Source organism: Pristiophorus japonicus, chromosome 5 (genome assembly GCF_044704955.1).
Source record: "Pristiophorus japonicus isolate sPriJap1 chromosome 5, sPriJap1.hap1, whole genome shotgun sequence".
Taxonomy (NCBI): Eukaryota; Metazoa; Chordata; class Chondrichthyes; family Pristiophoridae; genus Pristiophorus; species Pristiophorus japonicus.
In genome coordinates, this window is record NC_091981.1 from 114,697,820 (window position 1) to 114,717,160 (window position 19,341).

Genomic DNA, 19,341 nt, shown 5'->3' on the forward strand with positions numbered 1-19,341 from the left:
TCTGTCCCACCTGTGACAGAGACTGTGGTTCTCATATTGGACTGTACAGCCACCTAAGAACTCATGCTAAGAGTGGAAGCAAGTCTTCCTCGATTCTGAGGGACTGCCGATGATGATGTTACGCTCCTGCAGCCTGCGCATAGAGAGAGGCAAAATCAGCACTCGTTCATATATGCAATTGGAGGCTCCTCTTTCAGTTGAAAGTGCAGCAGCAGACCCCCAATATTATCAGTATATGAATAACTGACTAATTATTATGCCGACTAGTTCTTCAAATCATGTGCTTTATGTGATACTGCATGAAAGAAAGCATGTCAAAGTCATTAACAACCAAATCTGTCTGATTGGCTGTGCTATGTATTTAACCCCTTGTAACCTGTATCACACCACCACCAGAGGGCCTACCTGTTGGAGTTCCAAGGGATCCCAGCATCCCTTGGGAGCACTGTATATAAGCAGGCCACCCATGAGGTACCTGCACTCTGGAGTCTTATTAAAGGAGCTAAGGTCACACTTGCTCATTGTTCACAGTACTCAGTTTCATCCTTTATAATGAGTGTATCAATTGGCGACGAGGTAACGAACAACCGCGCGAAAATGCAAAGAACAGTTGGTATCCTGGAGAAGTTCTCAGAAGGGGACGATTGGGAGGCTTTCGCAGAGAGACTCAACCAATACTTTGTGGCCAACGAGCTGGAAGGGGACGAGAACGCCGCCAAACGAAGGGCGATCCTCCTTACTGTGTGGGGCAACAACCTATGGCCTCATGAAGAATCTCCTAGCTCCGGTAAAACCAACAACTAAATCCTAGGGGGAGTGTTTGCTAGTGCTGTTGGGGAGGAGTTAAACTGATATGGCAGGGGGATGGGAACCTATGCAGGGAGACAGAGGGAAATAAAATGGAGTCAGAAGCAAAAGATAGAAAGGAGAATAGTAAAAGTGGAGGACAGAGAAACCCAAGGCAAAAATCAAAAAGGGCCACATTACACCAAAATTCTAAAGGGGCAAAGTTTGTTAGAAAGACAAGCCTGAAGACTCTGTGTCTCAATGCGAGGAGTATTCAGAATAAGGTGGACGAATTAACTGCGCAGATAGCAGTTAACAGGTATGATGTCATTGGCATCACGGAGACATGGCTCCAGGGTGACCAAGGCTGGGAACTCAACATCCAAGGGTATTCAGAATTTAGGAAGGATAGACAGAAAGGAAAAGGAGGCGGAGTGGGGTTGCTGGTTAAAGAGGAAATTAATGCAATTGTAAGGAGGGACATTAGCCTGGATGATGCGGAATCGGTATGGGTGGAGCTGCGGAATTACAAAGGGCAGAAAACGCAAATGGGAGTTGTGTACAGACCACCAAGCAGTAGTAGTGAGGTTTGGGACAGCATCAAGCAAGAAATAAGGGACGTGTGCAATAGGTACAGCAGTTATCATGGGCGACTTTAATCTACATATTGATTGCTACCAGTTTGGTTCACCCAATGTGGTGGAGGAGGATTCCCTGGAGTGTATTTCGGATGGTTTTCGAGACCAATATGTCGAGGAAACAAATAGAGAACCGGTCATCCTAGACTGGGTGATGTGTAATGAGAAGGGACTAATTAGCAATCTTGTTGTGCGAGGCCCCTTGGGGAAGAGTGACCATAATATGGTAGAATTCTTTATTAAGATGGAGAGTGACACAGTTAATTCGGAAACTAGGGTCCAGAACTTAAGGAAAGGTAACTTTGACGATATGAGGCGTGAATTGGCTAGAATAGACTGGCAAAGGATACTTAAAGGGTTAACAGTGGATAAGCAATGGCAAACATTTAAAGATCACATGGATGAACTTCAGCAATTGTACATCCCTATCTGGAGTAAAAATAAAACGGGGAAGGTGGCTCAACCATGGTTAACAAGGGAAATTAGGGATAGTGTTAAATCCAAGGAAGAGGCATATAAATTGGCTAGAAAAAGCAACAAACCTGAGGACTGGGAGAAATTTAGAATTCAACAGAGGAAGACTAACGGTTTAATTAAGAGGGGGAAAATAGAGTACGAGAGAAAGCTTGCAGGGAACATAAAAGCTGACGGCAAAAGCTTCTATAAATATGTGAAGAGAAAAAGATTAGTGAAGACAAACGTAGGTCCCTTGAAATCAGATTCAGGTGAATTTATAATGGGGAATAAAGAAATGGCAGACCAATTGACCAAATACTTCGGTTCTGTCTTCACAAAGGAAGACACAAATAACCTTCCGATTGTACGAGGGGACGGTAGGTCTAGTGAGAAGGAGATCCTTATTAGGCGGGAAATTGTGTTAGGGAAATTGATGGGATTGAAGGCGGATAAATCCCCGGGGCCTGATAGTTTGCATCCCAGAGTACTTAAGGAAGTGGCCCTAGAAATAGTGGATGCATTGGTGATCATTTTCCAACAGTCAATCAACTCTGGATCAGTTCCTATGGACTGGAGGGTAGCTAATGTAACACCACTTTTTAAAAAAAAGGAGGGAGAGAGAAAACGGGTAATTATAGACCGGTTAGCCTGACATCAGTAGTGGGGAAAATGTTGGAATCAATCATTAAGGATGAAATAGCAGCGCATTTGGAAAGCAGTGACAGGATTGGACCAAGTCAGCATGGATTTATGAAAGGGAAATCATGCTTGAAAAATCTTCTGGAATTTTTTGAGGATGTAACTAGCAGAGTGAACAAGGGAGAACCAGTGGATGTGGTGTATTTGGACCTTCAAAAGGCTTTTGACAAGATCCCGCACAAGAGATTGGTGTGCAAAATCAAAGCGCATGATATTGGGGGTAATGTACTGACATGGATAGACAACTGGTTGGCAGACAGGAAGCAGAGAGTTGGGATAAACGGGTCCTTTTCAGAATGGCAGGCAGTGACTAGTGGAGTGCCGCATGGCTCAGTGCTGGGACCCCAGCTCTTTACAATATACATTAACGATTTAGATGAAGGAACTAAGTGTAATATCTCCAAGTTTGCGGATGAGACTAAACTGGGTGGCAGTGTGAGCTGTGAGGAGGACGCTAAGAGGCTGCAGGGTGACTTGGACAGGTTAGACGAGTGCGCAATTGCATGGCAGATGCAGTATAATGTGGATAAATGTGAGGTTATCCATTTTGGGGGCAAAAACACAAAGGCAGAATATTATCTGGATGGCGGCCGATTAGGAAAAAGGGAGGTGCAACGAGACCTGGGTGTCATGGTACATCAGTCGTTGAAGGTTGGCATGCAGCTGCAGCAGGCGGTGTAGAAGGCAAATGTATGTTGGCCTTCATAGTTAGGGGATTTGAGTAAAGAAACATAGAAAATAGGTGCAGGAGTAGGCCATTCGGCCCTTCGAGCCTGCACCGCCATTCAATGAGTTCATGGCTGAACATGCAACTTCAGTCCCCATTCCTGCTTTCTCGCCATACCCCTTGATCCCCCTAGTAGTAAGGACGACATCTAACTCCTTTTTGAATATATTTAGTGAATTGGCCTCAACAACTTTCTGTGGTAGAGAATTCCACAGGTTCACCACTCTCTGGGTGAAGAAGTTTCTCCTCATCTTGGTCCTAAATGGCTTACCCCTTATCCTTAGACTGTGACCCCTGGTTCTGGACTTCCCCAACGTTTGGAACATTCTTCCTGCATCTAACCTGTCTAAACCCGTCAGAATTTTAAATGTTTCTATGAGATCCCCTCTCATTCTTCTGAATTCCAGTGAATACAAGCCCAGTTGATCTAGTCTTTCTTGATATGTCAGTCCCGCCATCCCGGAATCAGTCTGGTGAACCTTCGCTGCACACCCTCAATAGCAAGAATGTCCTTCCTCAAGTTAGGAGACCAAAACTGTACACAATACTCCAGGTGTGGCCTCACCAAGGCCCTGTACAACTGTAGTAACACCTCCCTGCCCCTGTACACAAATCCTCTCGCTATGAAGGCCAACATGCCATTTGTTTTCTTAACCGCCTGCTGTACCTGCATGCCAACCTTCAATGACTGATGTACCATGACACCCAGGTCTCGTTGCACCTTCCCTTTTCCTAATCTGTCACCATTCAGATAATAGTCTGTCTCTCTGTTTTTACCACCAAAGTGGATAACCTCACATTTATCCACATTATACTTCATCTGCCATGCATTTGTCCACTCACCTAACCTATCCAAGTCATAGCATCCTCCTCGCAGCTCACACTGCCACCCAACTTAGTGTCATCCGCAAATTTGGCGATACTACATTTAATCCCCTCGTTTAAATCATTAATGTACAATGTAAACAGCTGTGGCCCCAGCACAGAACCTTGTGGTACCCCACTAGTCACTACCTGCCATTCTGAAAAGTACCCATTTACTCCTACTCTTTGCTTCCTGTCTGCCAACCAGTTCTCAATTCACGTCAGCACACTACCCCCAATCCCATGTGCTTTCACTTTGCACATTAATCTCTTGTGTGGGACCTTGTCGAAAGCCTTCTGAAAGTCCAAATATACCACATCAACTGGTTCTCCCTTGTCCACTCTACTGGAAACATCCTCAAAAAATTCCAGAAGATTTGTCAAGCATGATTTCCTTTTCACAAATCCATGCTGACTTGGACCTATCATGTCACCTCTTTCCAAATGCGCTGCTATGACATCTTTAATAATTGATTCCATCATTTTACCCACTACCGATGTCAGGGTGACCGGTCTATAATTCCCTGTTTTCTCTCTCCCTCCTTTTTTAAAAAGTGGGGTTACATTGGCTACCCTCCACTCCATAGAAACTGATCCAGAGTCCATGGAATGTTGGAAAATGACTGTCAATGCATCCGCTATTTCCAAGGCCACCTCCTTAAGTACTCTGGGATGCAGACCATCAGGCCCTGGGGATTTATCGGCCTTCAATCCCAGCAATTTCCCCAACACAATTTCCCGACTAATAAGGATTTCCCTCAGTTCCTCCTTCTTACTAGACCCTCTGACCCCTTTTATATCCGGAAGGTTGTTTGTGTCCTCCTTAGTGAATACCGAACCAAAGTACTTGTTCAGTTGGTCTGCCATTTCTTTGTTCCCCGTTATGACTTCCCCTGATTCTGACTGCAGGTGACCTATGTTTGTCTTTACTAACCTTTTTCTCTTTACATATCTATAGAAGCTTTTGCATTCCGTTTTAATGTTCCCTGCAAGCTTTCTCTCGTACTCTATTTTCCCTGCCCTAATCAAACCCTTTGTTCTCCTCTGCTGAGTTCTAAATTTCTCCCAGTCCCCGGGTTCGCTGCTATTTCTGGCCAATTTGTATGCCACTTCCTTGGCTTTAATACTACCCCTGATTTACCTTGATAGCCACGGTTGAGCCACCTTCCCTTTTTTATTTTTACGCCAGACAGGGATGTACAATTGTTGTAGTTCATCCATGTGGTCTCTAAATGTCTGCCATTGCCCATCCACTGTCAACCCCTTCAGTATCATTCACCAATCTATCCTAGCCAATTCACGCTTCATACCTTCAAAGTTACCCTTCTTTAAGTATAGGAGCAGGGAGGTCTTGCTGCAGTTGTACAGGGCCTTAGTGAGGCCTCACCTGGAATATTGTGTACAGTTTTGGTCTCCTAATCTGAGGAAGGACGTTCTTACTATTGAGGGAGTGCAGCGAAGGTTCACCAGACTGATTCCAGGGATGGCTGGACTGTCATATGAGGAGAGACTGGATCAACTGGGCCTTGATTCACTGGAGTTTAGAAGGATGAGAGGGGATCTCATAAAAACGTAGAAGATTCTGACGTTACTGGATAGGTTAGATGTGGGAAGAATGTTCCCGATGTTGGGGAAGTCCAGAACCAGGGCACATAGTCTTAGGATAAGGGGTAGGCCATTTAGGACTGAGATGAGGAGAAACTTCTTCAATCAGAGAGTTGTTAACCTGTGGAATTCCCTGCCACAGAGAGTTGTTGATGCCAGTTTATTGGATATATTCAAGAGGGAGTTAGATATGGCCCTTACGGCTAAGCGGATCAAGGGGTATGGAGAGAAAGCAGGAAAGGGGTACTGAGGGAATGATCAGCCATGATTTTATTGAATGACGGTGCAGGCTCGAAGGGCCGAATGTCCTACTCATGCACCTATTTTCTATGTTTCTATGTTTCTATCCTATGAAGAATTGTGTACGCTGGTCCAGGAGCACCTAAATCCTAGGGAAAGTGATTTGATGGTGAAGTATCGGTTTTACACGTGTCAATGGTCGGAGGGCCAGGAAGTGGCGAGCTATGTCGCCGAACTAAGGCGCCTCGCAGGTCATTTCAAATTTGAGGGATTCCTAGAACAAATGCTTAGAGACATTTTTTGTACTGGGCATTGGCCATGAGGTAATCCTTCGCAAACTATTGACTGTTGAAACTCCAAATCTAAGCAAAGCCATAACAATAGCCCAGGCATTTATGTCCACCAGCGACAACACAAAACAAATTTTGCAGAGTAAAGAGGTTTCGGCCAGTACAGTGCACAATGTAACATCGTTTTTGAGCAGGAATATACATGGCAGAACGTTCACGCCGGCTGCTGCTGCACGACCTCAGATGATCCAGAGTCCGCCATCAATCATTAATGCGAGGCAGTTAACACCTTGTTGATGTTTTGGAGGTGATCATCAGGCCCATCAATGCCGCTTCATGCACTATGTGTGCAACGGTTGCAGAACAATGGGACACCTCCAGCGAATGTGCTGGTGAGCTGCAAACCCTGCAAACCACCACGTTGCAGAGGAAGATCGATCTACTGTGGATCAGGCTGAATTGGAGACTCGTACCGAGGAGGCAGAAGAGTACGGGGTACACACATTCATCACAAAATGTCCACCGATAATGCTGAAATTTGAATTGACTCGAATTCCAGTATCTATGGAACTGGACACGGATGTGAGTCAGTCCATAATTAGCAAAAAGGCCTTCGACAGGCTGTGGTACAACAAGGCACACAGGCCCAAGCTCCGCCCCATTCACACCAAACTAAGGACTTACACCAAGGAACTAATCCCTGTAATTGGCAGTGCAGAAGTCAAAGTCTCCTATGATGTATCAGTACACGAAGTCCTGCTGTGGATCGTGCCAGAGGATGGCCCCACACTGTTCGGCAGAAGCTGGCTGGGAAAAATTCGCTGGAATTGGGACGACATCCAAGCGCTTTCGTCCATTGATGACGCCTCATGTGCCCAGGTTCTGAGCAGATTTCCATCGTTGTTTAAGCCAGGCATTGGAAGCTTCTCTGGGGCAAAAGTGCAGATCCATTTGGTTCCCAGTATGCGACCCATCCACCTCAAGGCACGGGCGATACCATACATGATGCGTGAGAAAGTGGAAATTGAGCTGGACAGGCTGCAGTGAGAAGGCATCATCGTGCTGGTGGAATTCAACGAGTGGGCCAGTCCGATTGTCCCGGTACTTAAAGAGGATGGCACGGTCAGAATTTGTGGGGACTATAAAGTAACGATTAACTGTTTATCGCTAAAGGACCAGTACCCGCTACCCAAGGCAGACGACCTATTTGCGACCCTGGCTGGAGGGAAGGTGTTCACCAAGTTGGACCTGACTTCGGCCTACATGACGCAGGAGCTGGAGGAGTCTTCGAAAAGCTTCACCTGCATCAACATGCAGGAAAGTCTGTTCATCTATAACAGATGCCCGTTCGGGATTCAGTCGGCCGTGGCAATCTTCCAAAGTCGGTTGGTCACACCGTGGTTTTCCAGGACGACATATTGGTTACAGGTCGTGACGCCATGGAGCACTTGAAGAATCTGGAAGAGGTTCTTAGTCAGTTGGATCACGTGGGACTCGGGTTGAAACATTTGAAGTGTGTGCTCCTGGCGCCGGAGGTCGAGTTCTTGGGAAGAAGAATCGCAGCAGACGGCATCAGACCCACTGACGCCAAGACGGAGGCCATCAAGAACGCGCCGAGACCACAGAATGTGACGGAGCTGCAGTCATTCCTGGGACTCCTTAACTATTTTGGTAATGTCTGACCTGGGTTAAGTACCCTGCTAGAACCCCTACATGTGCTACTGCACAAGGGAGATGACTGGGTATAGGGGAATTCACAAGAGGCTGCCTTTGCGAAAGCCAGAAATCTGTTGTGTTCAAACAAATTGCTTGTCCTGTATAACCCTTGTGAACGATTAGTGCTAGCTTGCGATGCGTCGTCATATGGGGTCGGGTGTGTGTTACAACAGGCTAATGAATCGGGGATTTTGCATCCGGTCACCTATGCGTCCAGGAGTTTGTCCAATGCCGAAAGGGCCTACAGCATGATTGAAAAAGAGGCTCTGGCGTGCATTTGCAAGGCAAAAAAAATGCACCAGTACTTGTTTGGCCTCAAGTTTGAGCTTGAAATTGACCACAAGCCGCTCATATCGCTGTTCTCTGAGAGCAAACGGATTAACACCAATGCCTCTGCCTGCATCCAAAGATGGGCACTCACGCAGTCGGCATACAACGATGTAATCCGCCACAGACCAGGCACAGAGAACTGCGCTGATGCTCTCAATCGGCTACCATTGCCCACCACCGGGGTGGAAATGGCACAGCCTGCGGACTTGCTTATGGTGATGGATGCATTCGAAAACGAAAAGTCACCCGTTACGGCCCGCCAGATCAGGACCTGGACCAGCCAGGATCCTTTACTGTCCTTGGTAAAAAAACTGTGTCCTCCATGGGAGCTGGTCCAGCGACCCAGCGGAGATGCAGGAGGCGATTAAGCCGTTGGCGCAAAGACGAAATGTCCCTGCAGGCGGACTGTCTGTTGTGGGGTAATTGCGTGGTCTTGCCCAAGAAAGGCAGGGATACGTTCATTTGTGAACTGCACAGCACCCAACCAGGCATTGTAATGATGAAAGCCATAGCCAAATCCCGTGTGTGGTGGCCTGGCATCGACTCAGATTTAGAGTCATGCGTGCGCCAGTGCAACGCTTGCTCTTAGCTGAGCATTGCACCCAGAAAGGCACCGCTAAGTTTGTGGTCGTTGCCCTCCAAACTGTGGTTGAGGATCCACATGGTCTATGCGGGCTCATTTCTAGGCAAAATGTTCTTTGTTGTCGTGGATGCTTATGGATTGAAAATGGATTGAATGTGCAATAATGTCTGTAAGCACATCCAGCGCCACCATTGAAAGCCTACAAGTCATATTTGCAACGCACAGCCTGCCTGATGTCCTAGTCAGCGACAATGGGCCATGTTTCACCAGTGCTGAATTCAAGGAATTCATGACCCGCAATGAGATCCAGCACGTCACATCTGCCCCGTTCAAGCCCGCATCCAACGGCCAGGCAGAACGGGCAGTTCAGACCATCAAGCAAAGCTTGAAATGCGTGTCGGAAGGCTCCCTGCAGACCCGACTGTCCCGAGTTGCTGCTCAGCTACTGCACCAGACCCCACTCATTCACCGTGGTTCCCCCAGCCGAGCTGCTCATGAAAAGGGCGCTCAAAACAAGGCTCTCTCTAGTCCACCCTGATCTCCATGATCACGTGGAGGGCAGGCAGCATCAACAAAGTGTGTACCATGACCGCGCAAATTTGTCATGCGATATTGAGGTCAATGACCCTGTGTTTGTACTCAATTATGGACATAGTCCCAAATGGCTCACTGGCACGGTTATAGCCAAAGAGGGGAATAGGGTGTTTCAGGTCAAATTGACCAATAGACTAACATGCAGAAAACATTTGGACCAAATCAAATTGCAGTTCACCAATGGCTACGAACAACCCGAAGAAGACACCACCAACTTTGACCCTTCAACACACACAGAAGTGGCAGCTGACATCATGGTTGACCACGAAGCCGAACTCACCATCCCCAGCAGCCCGGCAAGGTGTGCAGGTCATGGCACGCCTACCTGGCAGGGACTAAGAACCTGTCTTACGATCTCGGTCAGGAATGGAGCAGATGCAGAGCTGTGCCATCTGCTGCAAGACAACTGTGCCTACTGTACATGCAGGAACAGTAACAATTAGCTTGGCCTGAGATTTGGTGCAGCTCCTTGCAGGAATGCTACAATCCTGACCTATGGAGTGGAACAGAAGACAATCTTCCTGCAAAGGTTGTTAGGTTGTTATGCCTCTTGTCTGCAGACTTAAGTAGGCACCTGAAGTTCTTTTTTACTAATTAGAGTATGGTAGTGTAGTGATTAAATTACTGGACTAGTAATCCGAGGCCTACACTAATAATCCAGAAATAGGAGTTCAAATTCTACCATGGCAGTTGAGAATTTGAATTCAGTTTAAATAAATTAAATCTGGAAATAAGATGCTGGTATCGGGAGAAAAAAAACTGACCTAACGGATTGTGGTAAAAATCTAATTGGTTCTCTCATGTCCTTCAGGGATGGATATCTATCTGGCCTATGTGTGACTTCAGTCCCACATTAACATGGTTGACTCCTAACTGCCCTCTGAAGTAGCCTACCAAGCCACTCAGTTTTATGTCAAACTGCTAGTGGTTCAAGAAGGTGACTCACCACTAACTTCTCAGGGCAACTAGAGATAGGTAATATTTTCTGCCAGCATGCAAGAATGAACATTAAAAAAATTACCTATTACTTGCAGCTGATAGGTTGAGGCCCCTCAAAGATGTTTAGAATGTTTATCTCCCTATTATGACATTCCCTATTAATTGTCCCCATTCCATTAAATTTGACTTGCACTCAGTTTTCCACTCCCTAGACCTGCACTTAGAATAATTGTGAAAATCAGTTTACATTGGAGATATGAGTACTTTTAGCACTTGACCTTTCAGTTGGGATTTGTACCAGTTCCTAACCACTTAGAGCTGATTTTGACCTGTAGGCTAAATTGCTCTAAATCATTTTAGGCTTTTTTTGCATATAAATAATGTTCTAAACTTTGTTTCTAACAGATTGTAGAAGCAGCATATGAACCAGTACCAGACGGACTCTACTCTTACAAAATATTAGAGACTATCAAAAGGTAATGAGTGCTTATTGTCAAGTACTTATGAGCATTCTTACCTGAATCAAACTGAATTTTTTTCAATAACATCATCAATCTTCAAGGCTGCATGTACCATAAGGAATAGATCCATTAAAAATGGATGACATTTCTTTTAGTCAGTGTTTAAAAAGCAATCTAACTGACCACTGTATGTTGAATCTTTATCCAGTCCCAATAGAGTGACAAAGGTGATACAGGGCACTTGTGGTATTTTATGTATGTGTTAGAAAAAACTATCACCCCCATAGTAAATGAATATCTATTAAGGAAAAGTCTTAATAAGTATTCTACTAGAAGTCAACTGAATATTGTTGATTTATTTGGCCCCTCAGTAAAAGGTAATGTGTGCCATAAGTCTATAGCAGTATATGTTCAGAAAGTTCATTGTACATCAGAGGTAAACATTTCTTATTTTTGTATTGCACCAATAAGGTTATAATGTCAAAAGTTTTAGTATATGGCAAGCACTGCCAGGTAAAGGTATGTCCCTTCAGCAGTTATGTTACATCAAGGGTATTCACAAAGATACATGCAGCCCACCAAGTTTCAGTGGCTGAATTTTTTTCTGTAACTAATCAGGAGAATCAACTTACCATAATTTGTGTCTAAAATATTACCTCATTTGGGCCAAGATGTTTGAGGCTGTTTTTGCATAAATCTCCATATAATCATTTCTGGAGAATTATTTTCTGTCATCCTAGGAGAAAGCCTTGTGATTTCTGCTATGCAGACAGTTCAGGGAATAAAAGTTTCTAAGTTTCATAGTGATGTTCATTTTTGTATCAGAATTTATAGTACTTTCAATGTGATCTATTCAACTCAGTTTACTGAACTATTTTAAACATTGGCTCACTACTAAACTTAAGATTTAAGGGTATTTCTTGATCCCAACTTCTTGATTTCCAGAGATGAGGTGTCTGATTTTAACTATTGGTGGACTTCAGTGGGCCACCCACCCAATGTCATCAGTGAGAGACCGGAACCATTTCTATCCTTATTTGAATGCCATTGGCAAGCTATCTCTGCTTTTTCTGCAATGATGGGCATTCTGTCGCATTTAAGTGCCTGATTTCCACCGTATGTAGCGCCTATTTAAAACGTGCTTGCACCACTTAAAGCGAGTGTCATTTTAGACCGCTGAAATTGTTGTCGTGATTCAGAGATTTGAGGTGAGCGTTGTTTCATTCAGGAGTTCCAAGGTTCAATGATACAGCAGTGGTGATTTTGGTGGAACAGGTGAGGGTCCACAAACAGGAAGGAGAGGTCAGAGAATGTAAATGTCAGATGCATCACCTTTAGGACATGGGTGCAGTGCTGCAAGACATTTAATTACCTTGTCTGGATAGCAAGGGTGAGATGATGGCTTGATATCTCTATTCCTCAACATAGATTTTTCCACAGTACTGGTAGCAATTGGAAAGCATTTCAATCCTCCGCTAATTGCATTCATATTTCACACTGGAGCAACTTCCTTGAACATGTCCACCTCCCCATCCTGCCCACAACTTGCTGCTTCTCCCTCTCTGCATGCACACTGTATGAATCTGCCTCATACATCTGCAGATCACATTACAACACAGTACACACTAGAAATTCCCACAGTGTCATGTATCTCACACTACTGTATATAACTGTATCTTACCATGCTATACATGACTGTAATTAGATATGACCTGTAACCACAAGCATACTTTACCACCAGGGGTGCACTTGCAGGAGACACTGCATACCTGTTCCACACAGGTATATAAAGGCAGGTCTCAGGCAAGTGAGGCACTTGAGAGCTCTGAAATAAAGCTGCAGGTCCAGAGTGACCTTGACTTCAGCATGTGCCTCGTGTAAGTCTGTACTGCAGGGTCAGGACTTTACACACAGTTCTTGCAAGATATGCTGGCTCACAACTTCTAGGAGAGGACCAGAACTGGGGGAGGACCAGTCTCCATCTGGCCACACCCATCCCTAGGATATGGATATGTCAGAGGAGTCATGATTTAGCCACTTCCTCTTTACAAAATAGGCTGCTAGAGTTAGGCCATCTGCTACCCAGTGATCTACAAACAACATTTAGATCAGGAAAATGTCTTTTTGCAGAAGTGAAGGTTACCACACTGCTATGTTTGGGCTTTTATGCTATATGTCTTCTCGGATTCAGCCCTTCACAGCAGAACTTGTGCTCCCTATGATCGTGCCTTTTACTCCCCAATATCTAAGTAAGCAATATTCTGTACTGCAGCCACTGGAGTCACATGATTCTCCCCTTTTCAAAAAAAACGCAATCAGACCAAGCCTCAGGCTCTAAACCAAAAATGTTTTATAATACAGAAATACCCTGAAATAATATACCCAGTAATAGACAGTGTGTTATATAAGTTCTGTTGTAACACACGAGAAAGGATCTGGGGTGTTTCGGCTGGGCATTGAAGTCATGAGAGAATGTGGGCAATGATTGCTGCATGAGATGGAGTAGATGGAGGAGGTGGGGGTCTGAGAGAGAAAAGCTAGAACGGAGGTATGGGAGTGGAATGGGAAGCACTCACTGAGGAGGGGATTAAGGTTTGACTACACAAGAAGTCAAGTGTACAAGGATGAATTCTTGTCAGGCTTGTGTCTACTGCCAGATGTTCTTTGGGAAGCATTATGAAATGAATTTAATGAAGCAATATTTTGAGTTAACCAAGTAGCTGATATGAGAGCTTATTCATTTGTAACTGAAATTGTGGTTATTAATTATGGTGGCACATCTCAACATAAAAAATATGGTCCTGAAATCTGCAAAGCTTTCAACATTTTTGATGGGTGGGGACTTGTGGTGATGGAAAATGGGGTGAGACGCAGTTATGCTGGGTCTCTGTCCTATTTAATGTTGTGCTCGGATTTCCTTTGGAAGCAGAAGGTATTGTTGTTACATCTGCCCCTTACAGGCTGATGTCCGAAATAGAGGCAGGACTGACAGCTGCTGTCATCCTGTGGAATTACCACTACTTCCGTCTCTGGTGTCTGCAATGTATTGTACGCTTGCATGATAGGTATGAACTTCTTTTCAGCGGTGGAAGTGGGGCCCAGAGCTTGTTTCAGACAGATTTCATGGCCTGGAATAGTGAAGAAATGCAGATTTTGCCACTTCTAAATGATTTAACTTTTATCTTAGTATTTTCAAAAAAAACTCAGCACCCATACAGGATGTCCATATTTTCTACCTCAATCTAATCAAATCTAGTTAAGTGCATCCAATGATACAGCATGTGATACTGGAATGTATGTAATGTGTATGCCTGCATATATGTGTGTATAAATGAATAGGTACAACTTTAAAAATCATGGCATTTTCATTTAGCGGCTGAAACTTGTTTTCTACTTTTGATATATATTTATTGATTCCTACAGATGTTTGACCCCTGATTCAGAAGCACGACCAGATGTTGTTGAAGTAAGTGCGATGATCTCAGATATTATGATGAAATACATGGACAACTTATGCACAATGCAGCTAACTATGGAGAAGAAGCTTGATCGGGAGAGAAGGCGCACACAGAGGTATTTCATGGAAGCTAACAGAAATGTAATGACTTACCATCACCAGCTCTCCATTTTATCGCAGGTAAGTATCATAGTTTTCTTTGTTGAATTATTAGTGGAAGTTTTAGTCTGCTCGAATGCGTGCAGAATTAGAATAATATTCTGTCAATTACCTCTTTTTGTATGGAGTCACACTGAGGACACCCTCCATCACGTGTGGCACTACTACAGTGCCACACAGGGAGCAGCGTACGACGGCCCGGCCCAGAAATCAGCGCAGTCCCAGCCTGCAAGACCATCAGCAGGCCGGGGCCATTGGAGGAATCAGCGTGCGGTGGTATACCACTGCAAGGAGCAGTGCGTACTGCTGCAGGAGGGCGACGGCTACGAAGCCAGGTCGCTGATTGCAGTGCGGGCAGGCACAGCAGGAGGGGTGACGGAGTGGCAAAAGTCCATAAGGGAAGTAATTGGGGCCCAGGAGAAGCATGAATCTGGGGCCCAGAAGAGGCGAGGGCTCGGGCAGCATGGGCCAGCCCACACTGCGATATGTGTGCGCACTCGGTCTATGCAGCAACGCTGGTCTCCAGTTAGTCTTGGGTAATTCTTGCCACTGGACCAAAACCTAGCTCTATCAAGCCCGTGTGGTGGCTGGTGTGCAGCAGCCACCACACGTTAAAAAAAATCCAAGCACAGGCCACCCTTCACGATGTAGTTCGGGATCTGGAATATTAGGTCCTTCATTGAAACACCTGTGAACTCATCCTTTTTGGCATGGAAGCAAGGCATCCTTGCTTCGAGGGACTCTCTATTATGATGATGACTACAGTGTTAAATGAAATAGAACAGAATGGATCTAGCAACTCAAAACTGACCATGATGAGGTGCTGTGGGCCATCAGCAGCAGCACAATTATATCCCACCACAATCTGTAACCTCATGGCCCGGCATATCCCTCACTCTACCATTACCATCCAACCAAGGTTCAATGAGGAGTGTAGAACAGCATGCCAGGAGTAGCACCAGGTGTACCTAAAAATGAGGTGCCAACCTGGTGAAGCTACAATACAGGACTACATGCAGGCTAAACAGCGGAAGCAGCATGTTATAGTCAGAGCAAAGCAATCCCACAACCAACGGATCAGATCAAAGCTCTCCAGTCCTGCCATATCCAGTCGTGAATGGTTTTGGACAATTAAACAACTAAAGGAGGAGGATGCTCAATCAACATTCCCATCCCCAATGATGGCGGAGTCCAGCACGCAGTGCAAAAGCCAAGGCTGAAGCATTTGCAACCATCTTCAGCCTGAAGCGCCAAGTGGATCACCATCTCGGACTCCTCCTGATGTCCCCACCATCACAGAAGCCAGTCCAGCCAATTCAATTCACTCCATGTGATACCAAGAAACAGTTGAGCGCACTGGATACAGCAAAGGCTGTAGTGCTGAAGACTTGTGCTCCAGAACTAGCCGTGCCTCTAGCCAAACTGTTCCTGTACAGCTGCAATACTAGGATCTACCCGACAAAGTGGAAAATTGCCCAGGTATGTCCTGTCCACAAAAATCCAGTCACACCTGACCCCTCCCCTTTTACTGAGTTCACACCTGACACCCGCTGCCCGCATCCCCCAAGAGTGTCTAAGATTAACCCAACCTCCCTTCCCCCGGTGACTGTGACTAGGTCATCCCCCCGCAGCCTCTCTCTCACCCGCTGTATTTGCCGTGCTCTGAGGCACTTCCGGCGCCGACAATCCAGCAGCATGAGCCCAGCCGGAAACTCAGAAACAACAACCGGCACATGCACAGGAAGACTGCCCATTTGCATATGTGCATTGATTCACTTTTGCCATTGTACAAGTTGCTGTTTAATTTAGCCTTAAAACCACAAACTGAGAGCTTAGGGGTATACTCACTTTCCAGGGTCGCACTTCGGGGACCAATGTACCCCCTAATTTTTTTGGTGCATGGTCGTTTTAATGGGCTGCGTGGCCCATTCAAAATTTTGCACGTGCAAAATCTCCTATTTGAAAAGCCAGTCCCGGACTGTGCAGGATCTCCAGACAGCCGTGCAGCTTAGCAGGAGCATTGCTGGGGACTCTTCATGGGACATTGTTTGCCTGGGGACACAGTACCTCATTCAGCAACTGTCCCTAGAAAAAGGAGGATGTATAGTCACCTTAGAGTATCTTTTATTCCCTTATCGCTCAAAGATCTGTCTGTCTCTGCCATAAATAGATTCAATGACCCAGTCTCCACAGCTCTCTGGGGTAGAGAATTCCACAGATTTACAACCCTCCGAAAGAAGAAATTCCTCCTCAACTCAGTTTTGAATGGGCGATCCTTTATTCTGTAACTATGCCCCCTAGATTTTGATTCAGCCTATCCAATCTGTCCTCATAGCTAAGATTCTCCACTCCCGGCAACATGCTTGTAAATTTCCTCTGTACCCTCTCCAGTGTAATCACATCCTTCCTGTAATGCGGTGACCAGAACTGCACGCAGTACTCCAACTGTGGCCTAACCAGTGTTTTATACAGTTCAAGTATAATACCCTTGCTCTTGTATTCTATGCCTCAGCTAATAAAGGCAAGCATTCCGAATGCCTTCTTTAACCACCTTATCTACCTGGCCTGCTACTTTCAGGGATCTGTGGACATGTACTCCAAGGCCCCTATGTTCCTCTACACTTCTCGATGTCCTACCATTTAATGTGTATTCCCTTTCCTTGTTAGCCCTCTCAAATGCATTACCTCACAATTCTCTGGATTAAATTCCATTTGCCACTGTTCTGCCCACCTGACCAGTTGATTGATATCTTCCTGCAGTCTACAGCTTTCTTCTTCATTATTAACCACACAGCTAATTTTAGTATCATCTGCAAACTTTTTAATCATACCCCCGATATTCAAGTCTAGACCATTGATGTATATCATAAAAAGCAAGGGACCTAGTTCTGAGCCCTGTGGAACCTCACTGGAAACATCCTTCCAGACACAAAAACACCCATGAACCATTACCTTTTGCTTCCTGCCTCTGAGCCAATTTTGGATCCAACTTCCCACTTTATCTTGGATCCCATGGACTTTTACTTTCGTGACCAGTGTGCTATGTGGGACCTTATCAAAAGCTTTGCTAAAATCCATATACACTACATCATACGCTTTGCCCTCATCGACCCTCCTGGTTACCTCCTCGAAAAATTCAATCAAGTTAGTCAGACACAACCTTCCCTTAACAAATTCCAGCTGACTGTCCTTGATTAATCTGTGTCTTTCTAAATGAAGATTTATCCTGTCCTTCAGGATTTTTTCCACTCATTTTCCCACCACTGAGGCTAGGCTGACTGGCCTGTAATTACTCAGTCTATCCCTTTCTCCCTTCTTAAACAAAGGTACCACATTAGCAGTCCTCCAGTCCTTTGGCACCACATCTGAAGCAGAGAGGATTGGAAAATGATGGTTAAAGCTTCTGCTATTTCCTCTTTTGCTTCGCTTAACAGCCTGGGATACATTTCATCCGGGCCTGGGGACTTATCCACTTTCAAAGCTGCTAAATCCCTTAATACCTCCTCTGTCACTATGTTTATTTCACACTCCTCCTCCTCGATAGCAGTGTCTGCACTGCCCCTCTCTTTTGTGAAAATAGACGCAAAGTATTCATTAAGAACCATATCCACATCTTCCGCCTCCATACACAGATTACCCTCATGGTCTCTAACAGGCCCTACCCTTTCTTTAGTTATCCTCTTGCTCGTAATATATTTAGAAAACATCGTTGGGTTTTCCTTGATTTTATTTGCCAAGAATTTTTCATGCTCTCTCTTTGCTTTCCTAATATCCTTTTTAATTTCACCCCTGGACTTTCTATACTCCTTTAGAGATTCTGCAGCATTTAGCCCATTTGGAAAGCAGTGACAGGATCGGACCAAGTCAGCATGGATTTATGAAAGGGAAATCATACTTGACGAATCTTCTGGAATTTTTTGAGGATGTAACTAGCAGAGTGGACAAGGGAGAACCAGTAGATGTGTGTATTTGGACTTTCAAAAGACTTTTGACAAGGTCCCGCACCAAGAGATTGGTGTGCAAAATCAAAGCGCATGGTATTGAGGGTAATGTACTGATGTGGATAGAGAACTGGTTGGCAGACAGGAAGCAGAGAGTCGGCATAAACGGGTCCTTTTCAGAATGGCAGGCAGTGACTAGTGGGGTGCCGCAGGGCTCAGTGCTGGGACCTCAGCTCTTTACAATATACATTAACGATTTAGATGAAGGAATTGAGTGTAATATCTCCAAGTTTGCGGATGACACTAAACTGGGTGAGCTGTGAGGAGGATGCTAAGAGGCTGCAGGGTAACTTGGACAGGTTAGGTGAGTGGGCAAATGCATGGCAGATGCAGTATAATGTGGATAAATGTGAGGTTATCCATTTTGGGGTCAAAAACACGAAGGCAGAATATTATCTGGATGGCGGCAGATTAGGAAAAGGGGAGGTGCAACGAGACCTGGTTCATCAGTCATTGAAAGTGGGCATGCAGGTACAGCAGGCATTGAAGAAGGCAAATGGTATGTTGGCCTTCATAGCTAGGGTATTTGAGTATAGGAGCAGGGAAGTTTTACTGCAGTTGTACAGGGCCTTCGTGAGGCCTCATCTGGAATATTGTGTACAGTTTTGGTCTCCTAATCTGAGGAAGGACATTCTTGCTATTGAGGGAGTGTAGCGAAGGTTCACCAGACTGATTCCAGGGATGGCTGGACTGTCATATGAGGAGAGACTGGATCAACTGGGCCTTTATTCACTGGAGTTTAGAAGGATGAGAGGGGATCTCATAGAAACGTGTAAGATTCTGACGGGATTGGACA

At 45.2% G+C, this 19,341-nt stretch overlaps 1 protein-coding gene across 7 annotated transcripts in view; it reads left to right on the forward strand.

The window, feature by feature from the left end:
- nek10 (NIMA-related kinase 10) overlaps positions 1-19,341 on the forward strand; it is a 436,136-nt gene that overhangs the window by 256,524 nt on the left and 160,271 nt on the right. For 6 of the 7 annotated variants that reach the window (XM_070880873.1, XM_070880874.1, XM_070880876.1 and 3 more), the window contains 2 exons: positions 10,873-10,943; positions 14,352-14,565. In XM_070880873.1, the coding sequence (XP_070736974.1) occupies positions 10,873-10,943; positions 14,352-14,565 (285 nt within the window). Of the gene's footprint in view, positions 1-10,872; positions 10,944-14,351; positions 14,566-19,341 lie in introns of those variants that run through there. The other variant, XM_070880879.1, reaches the window with a different exon arrangement.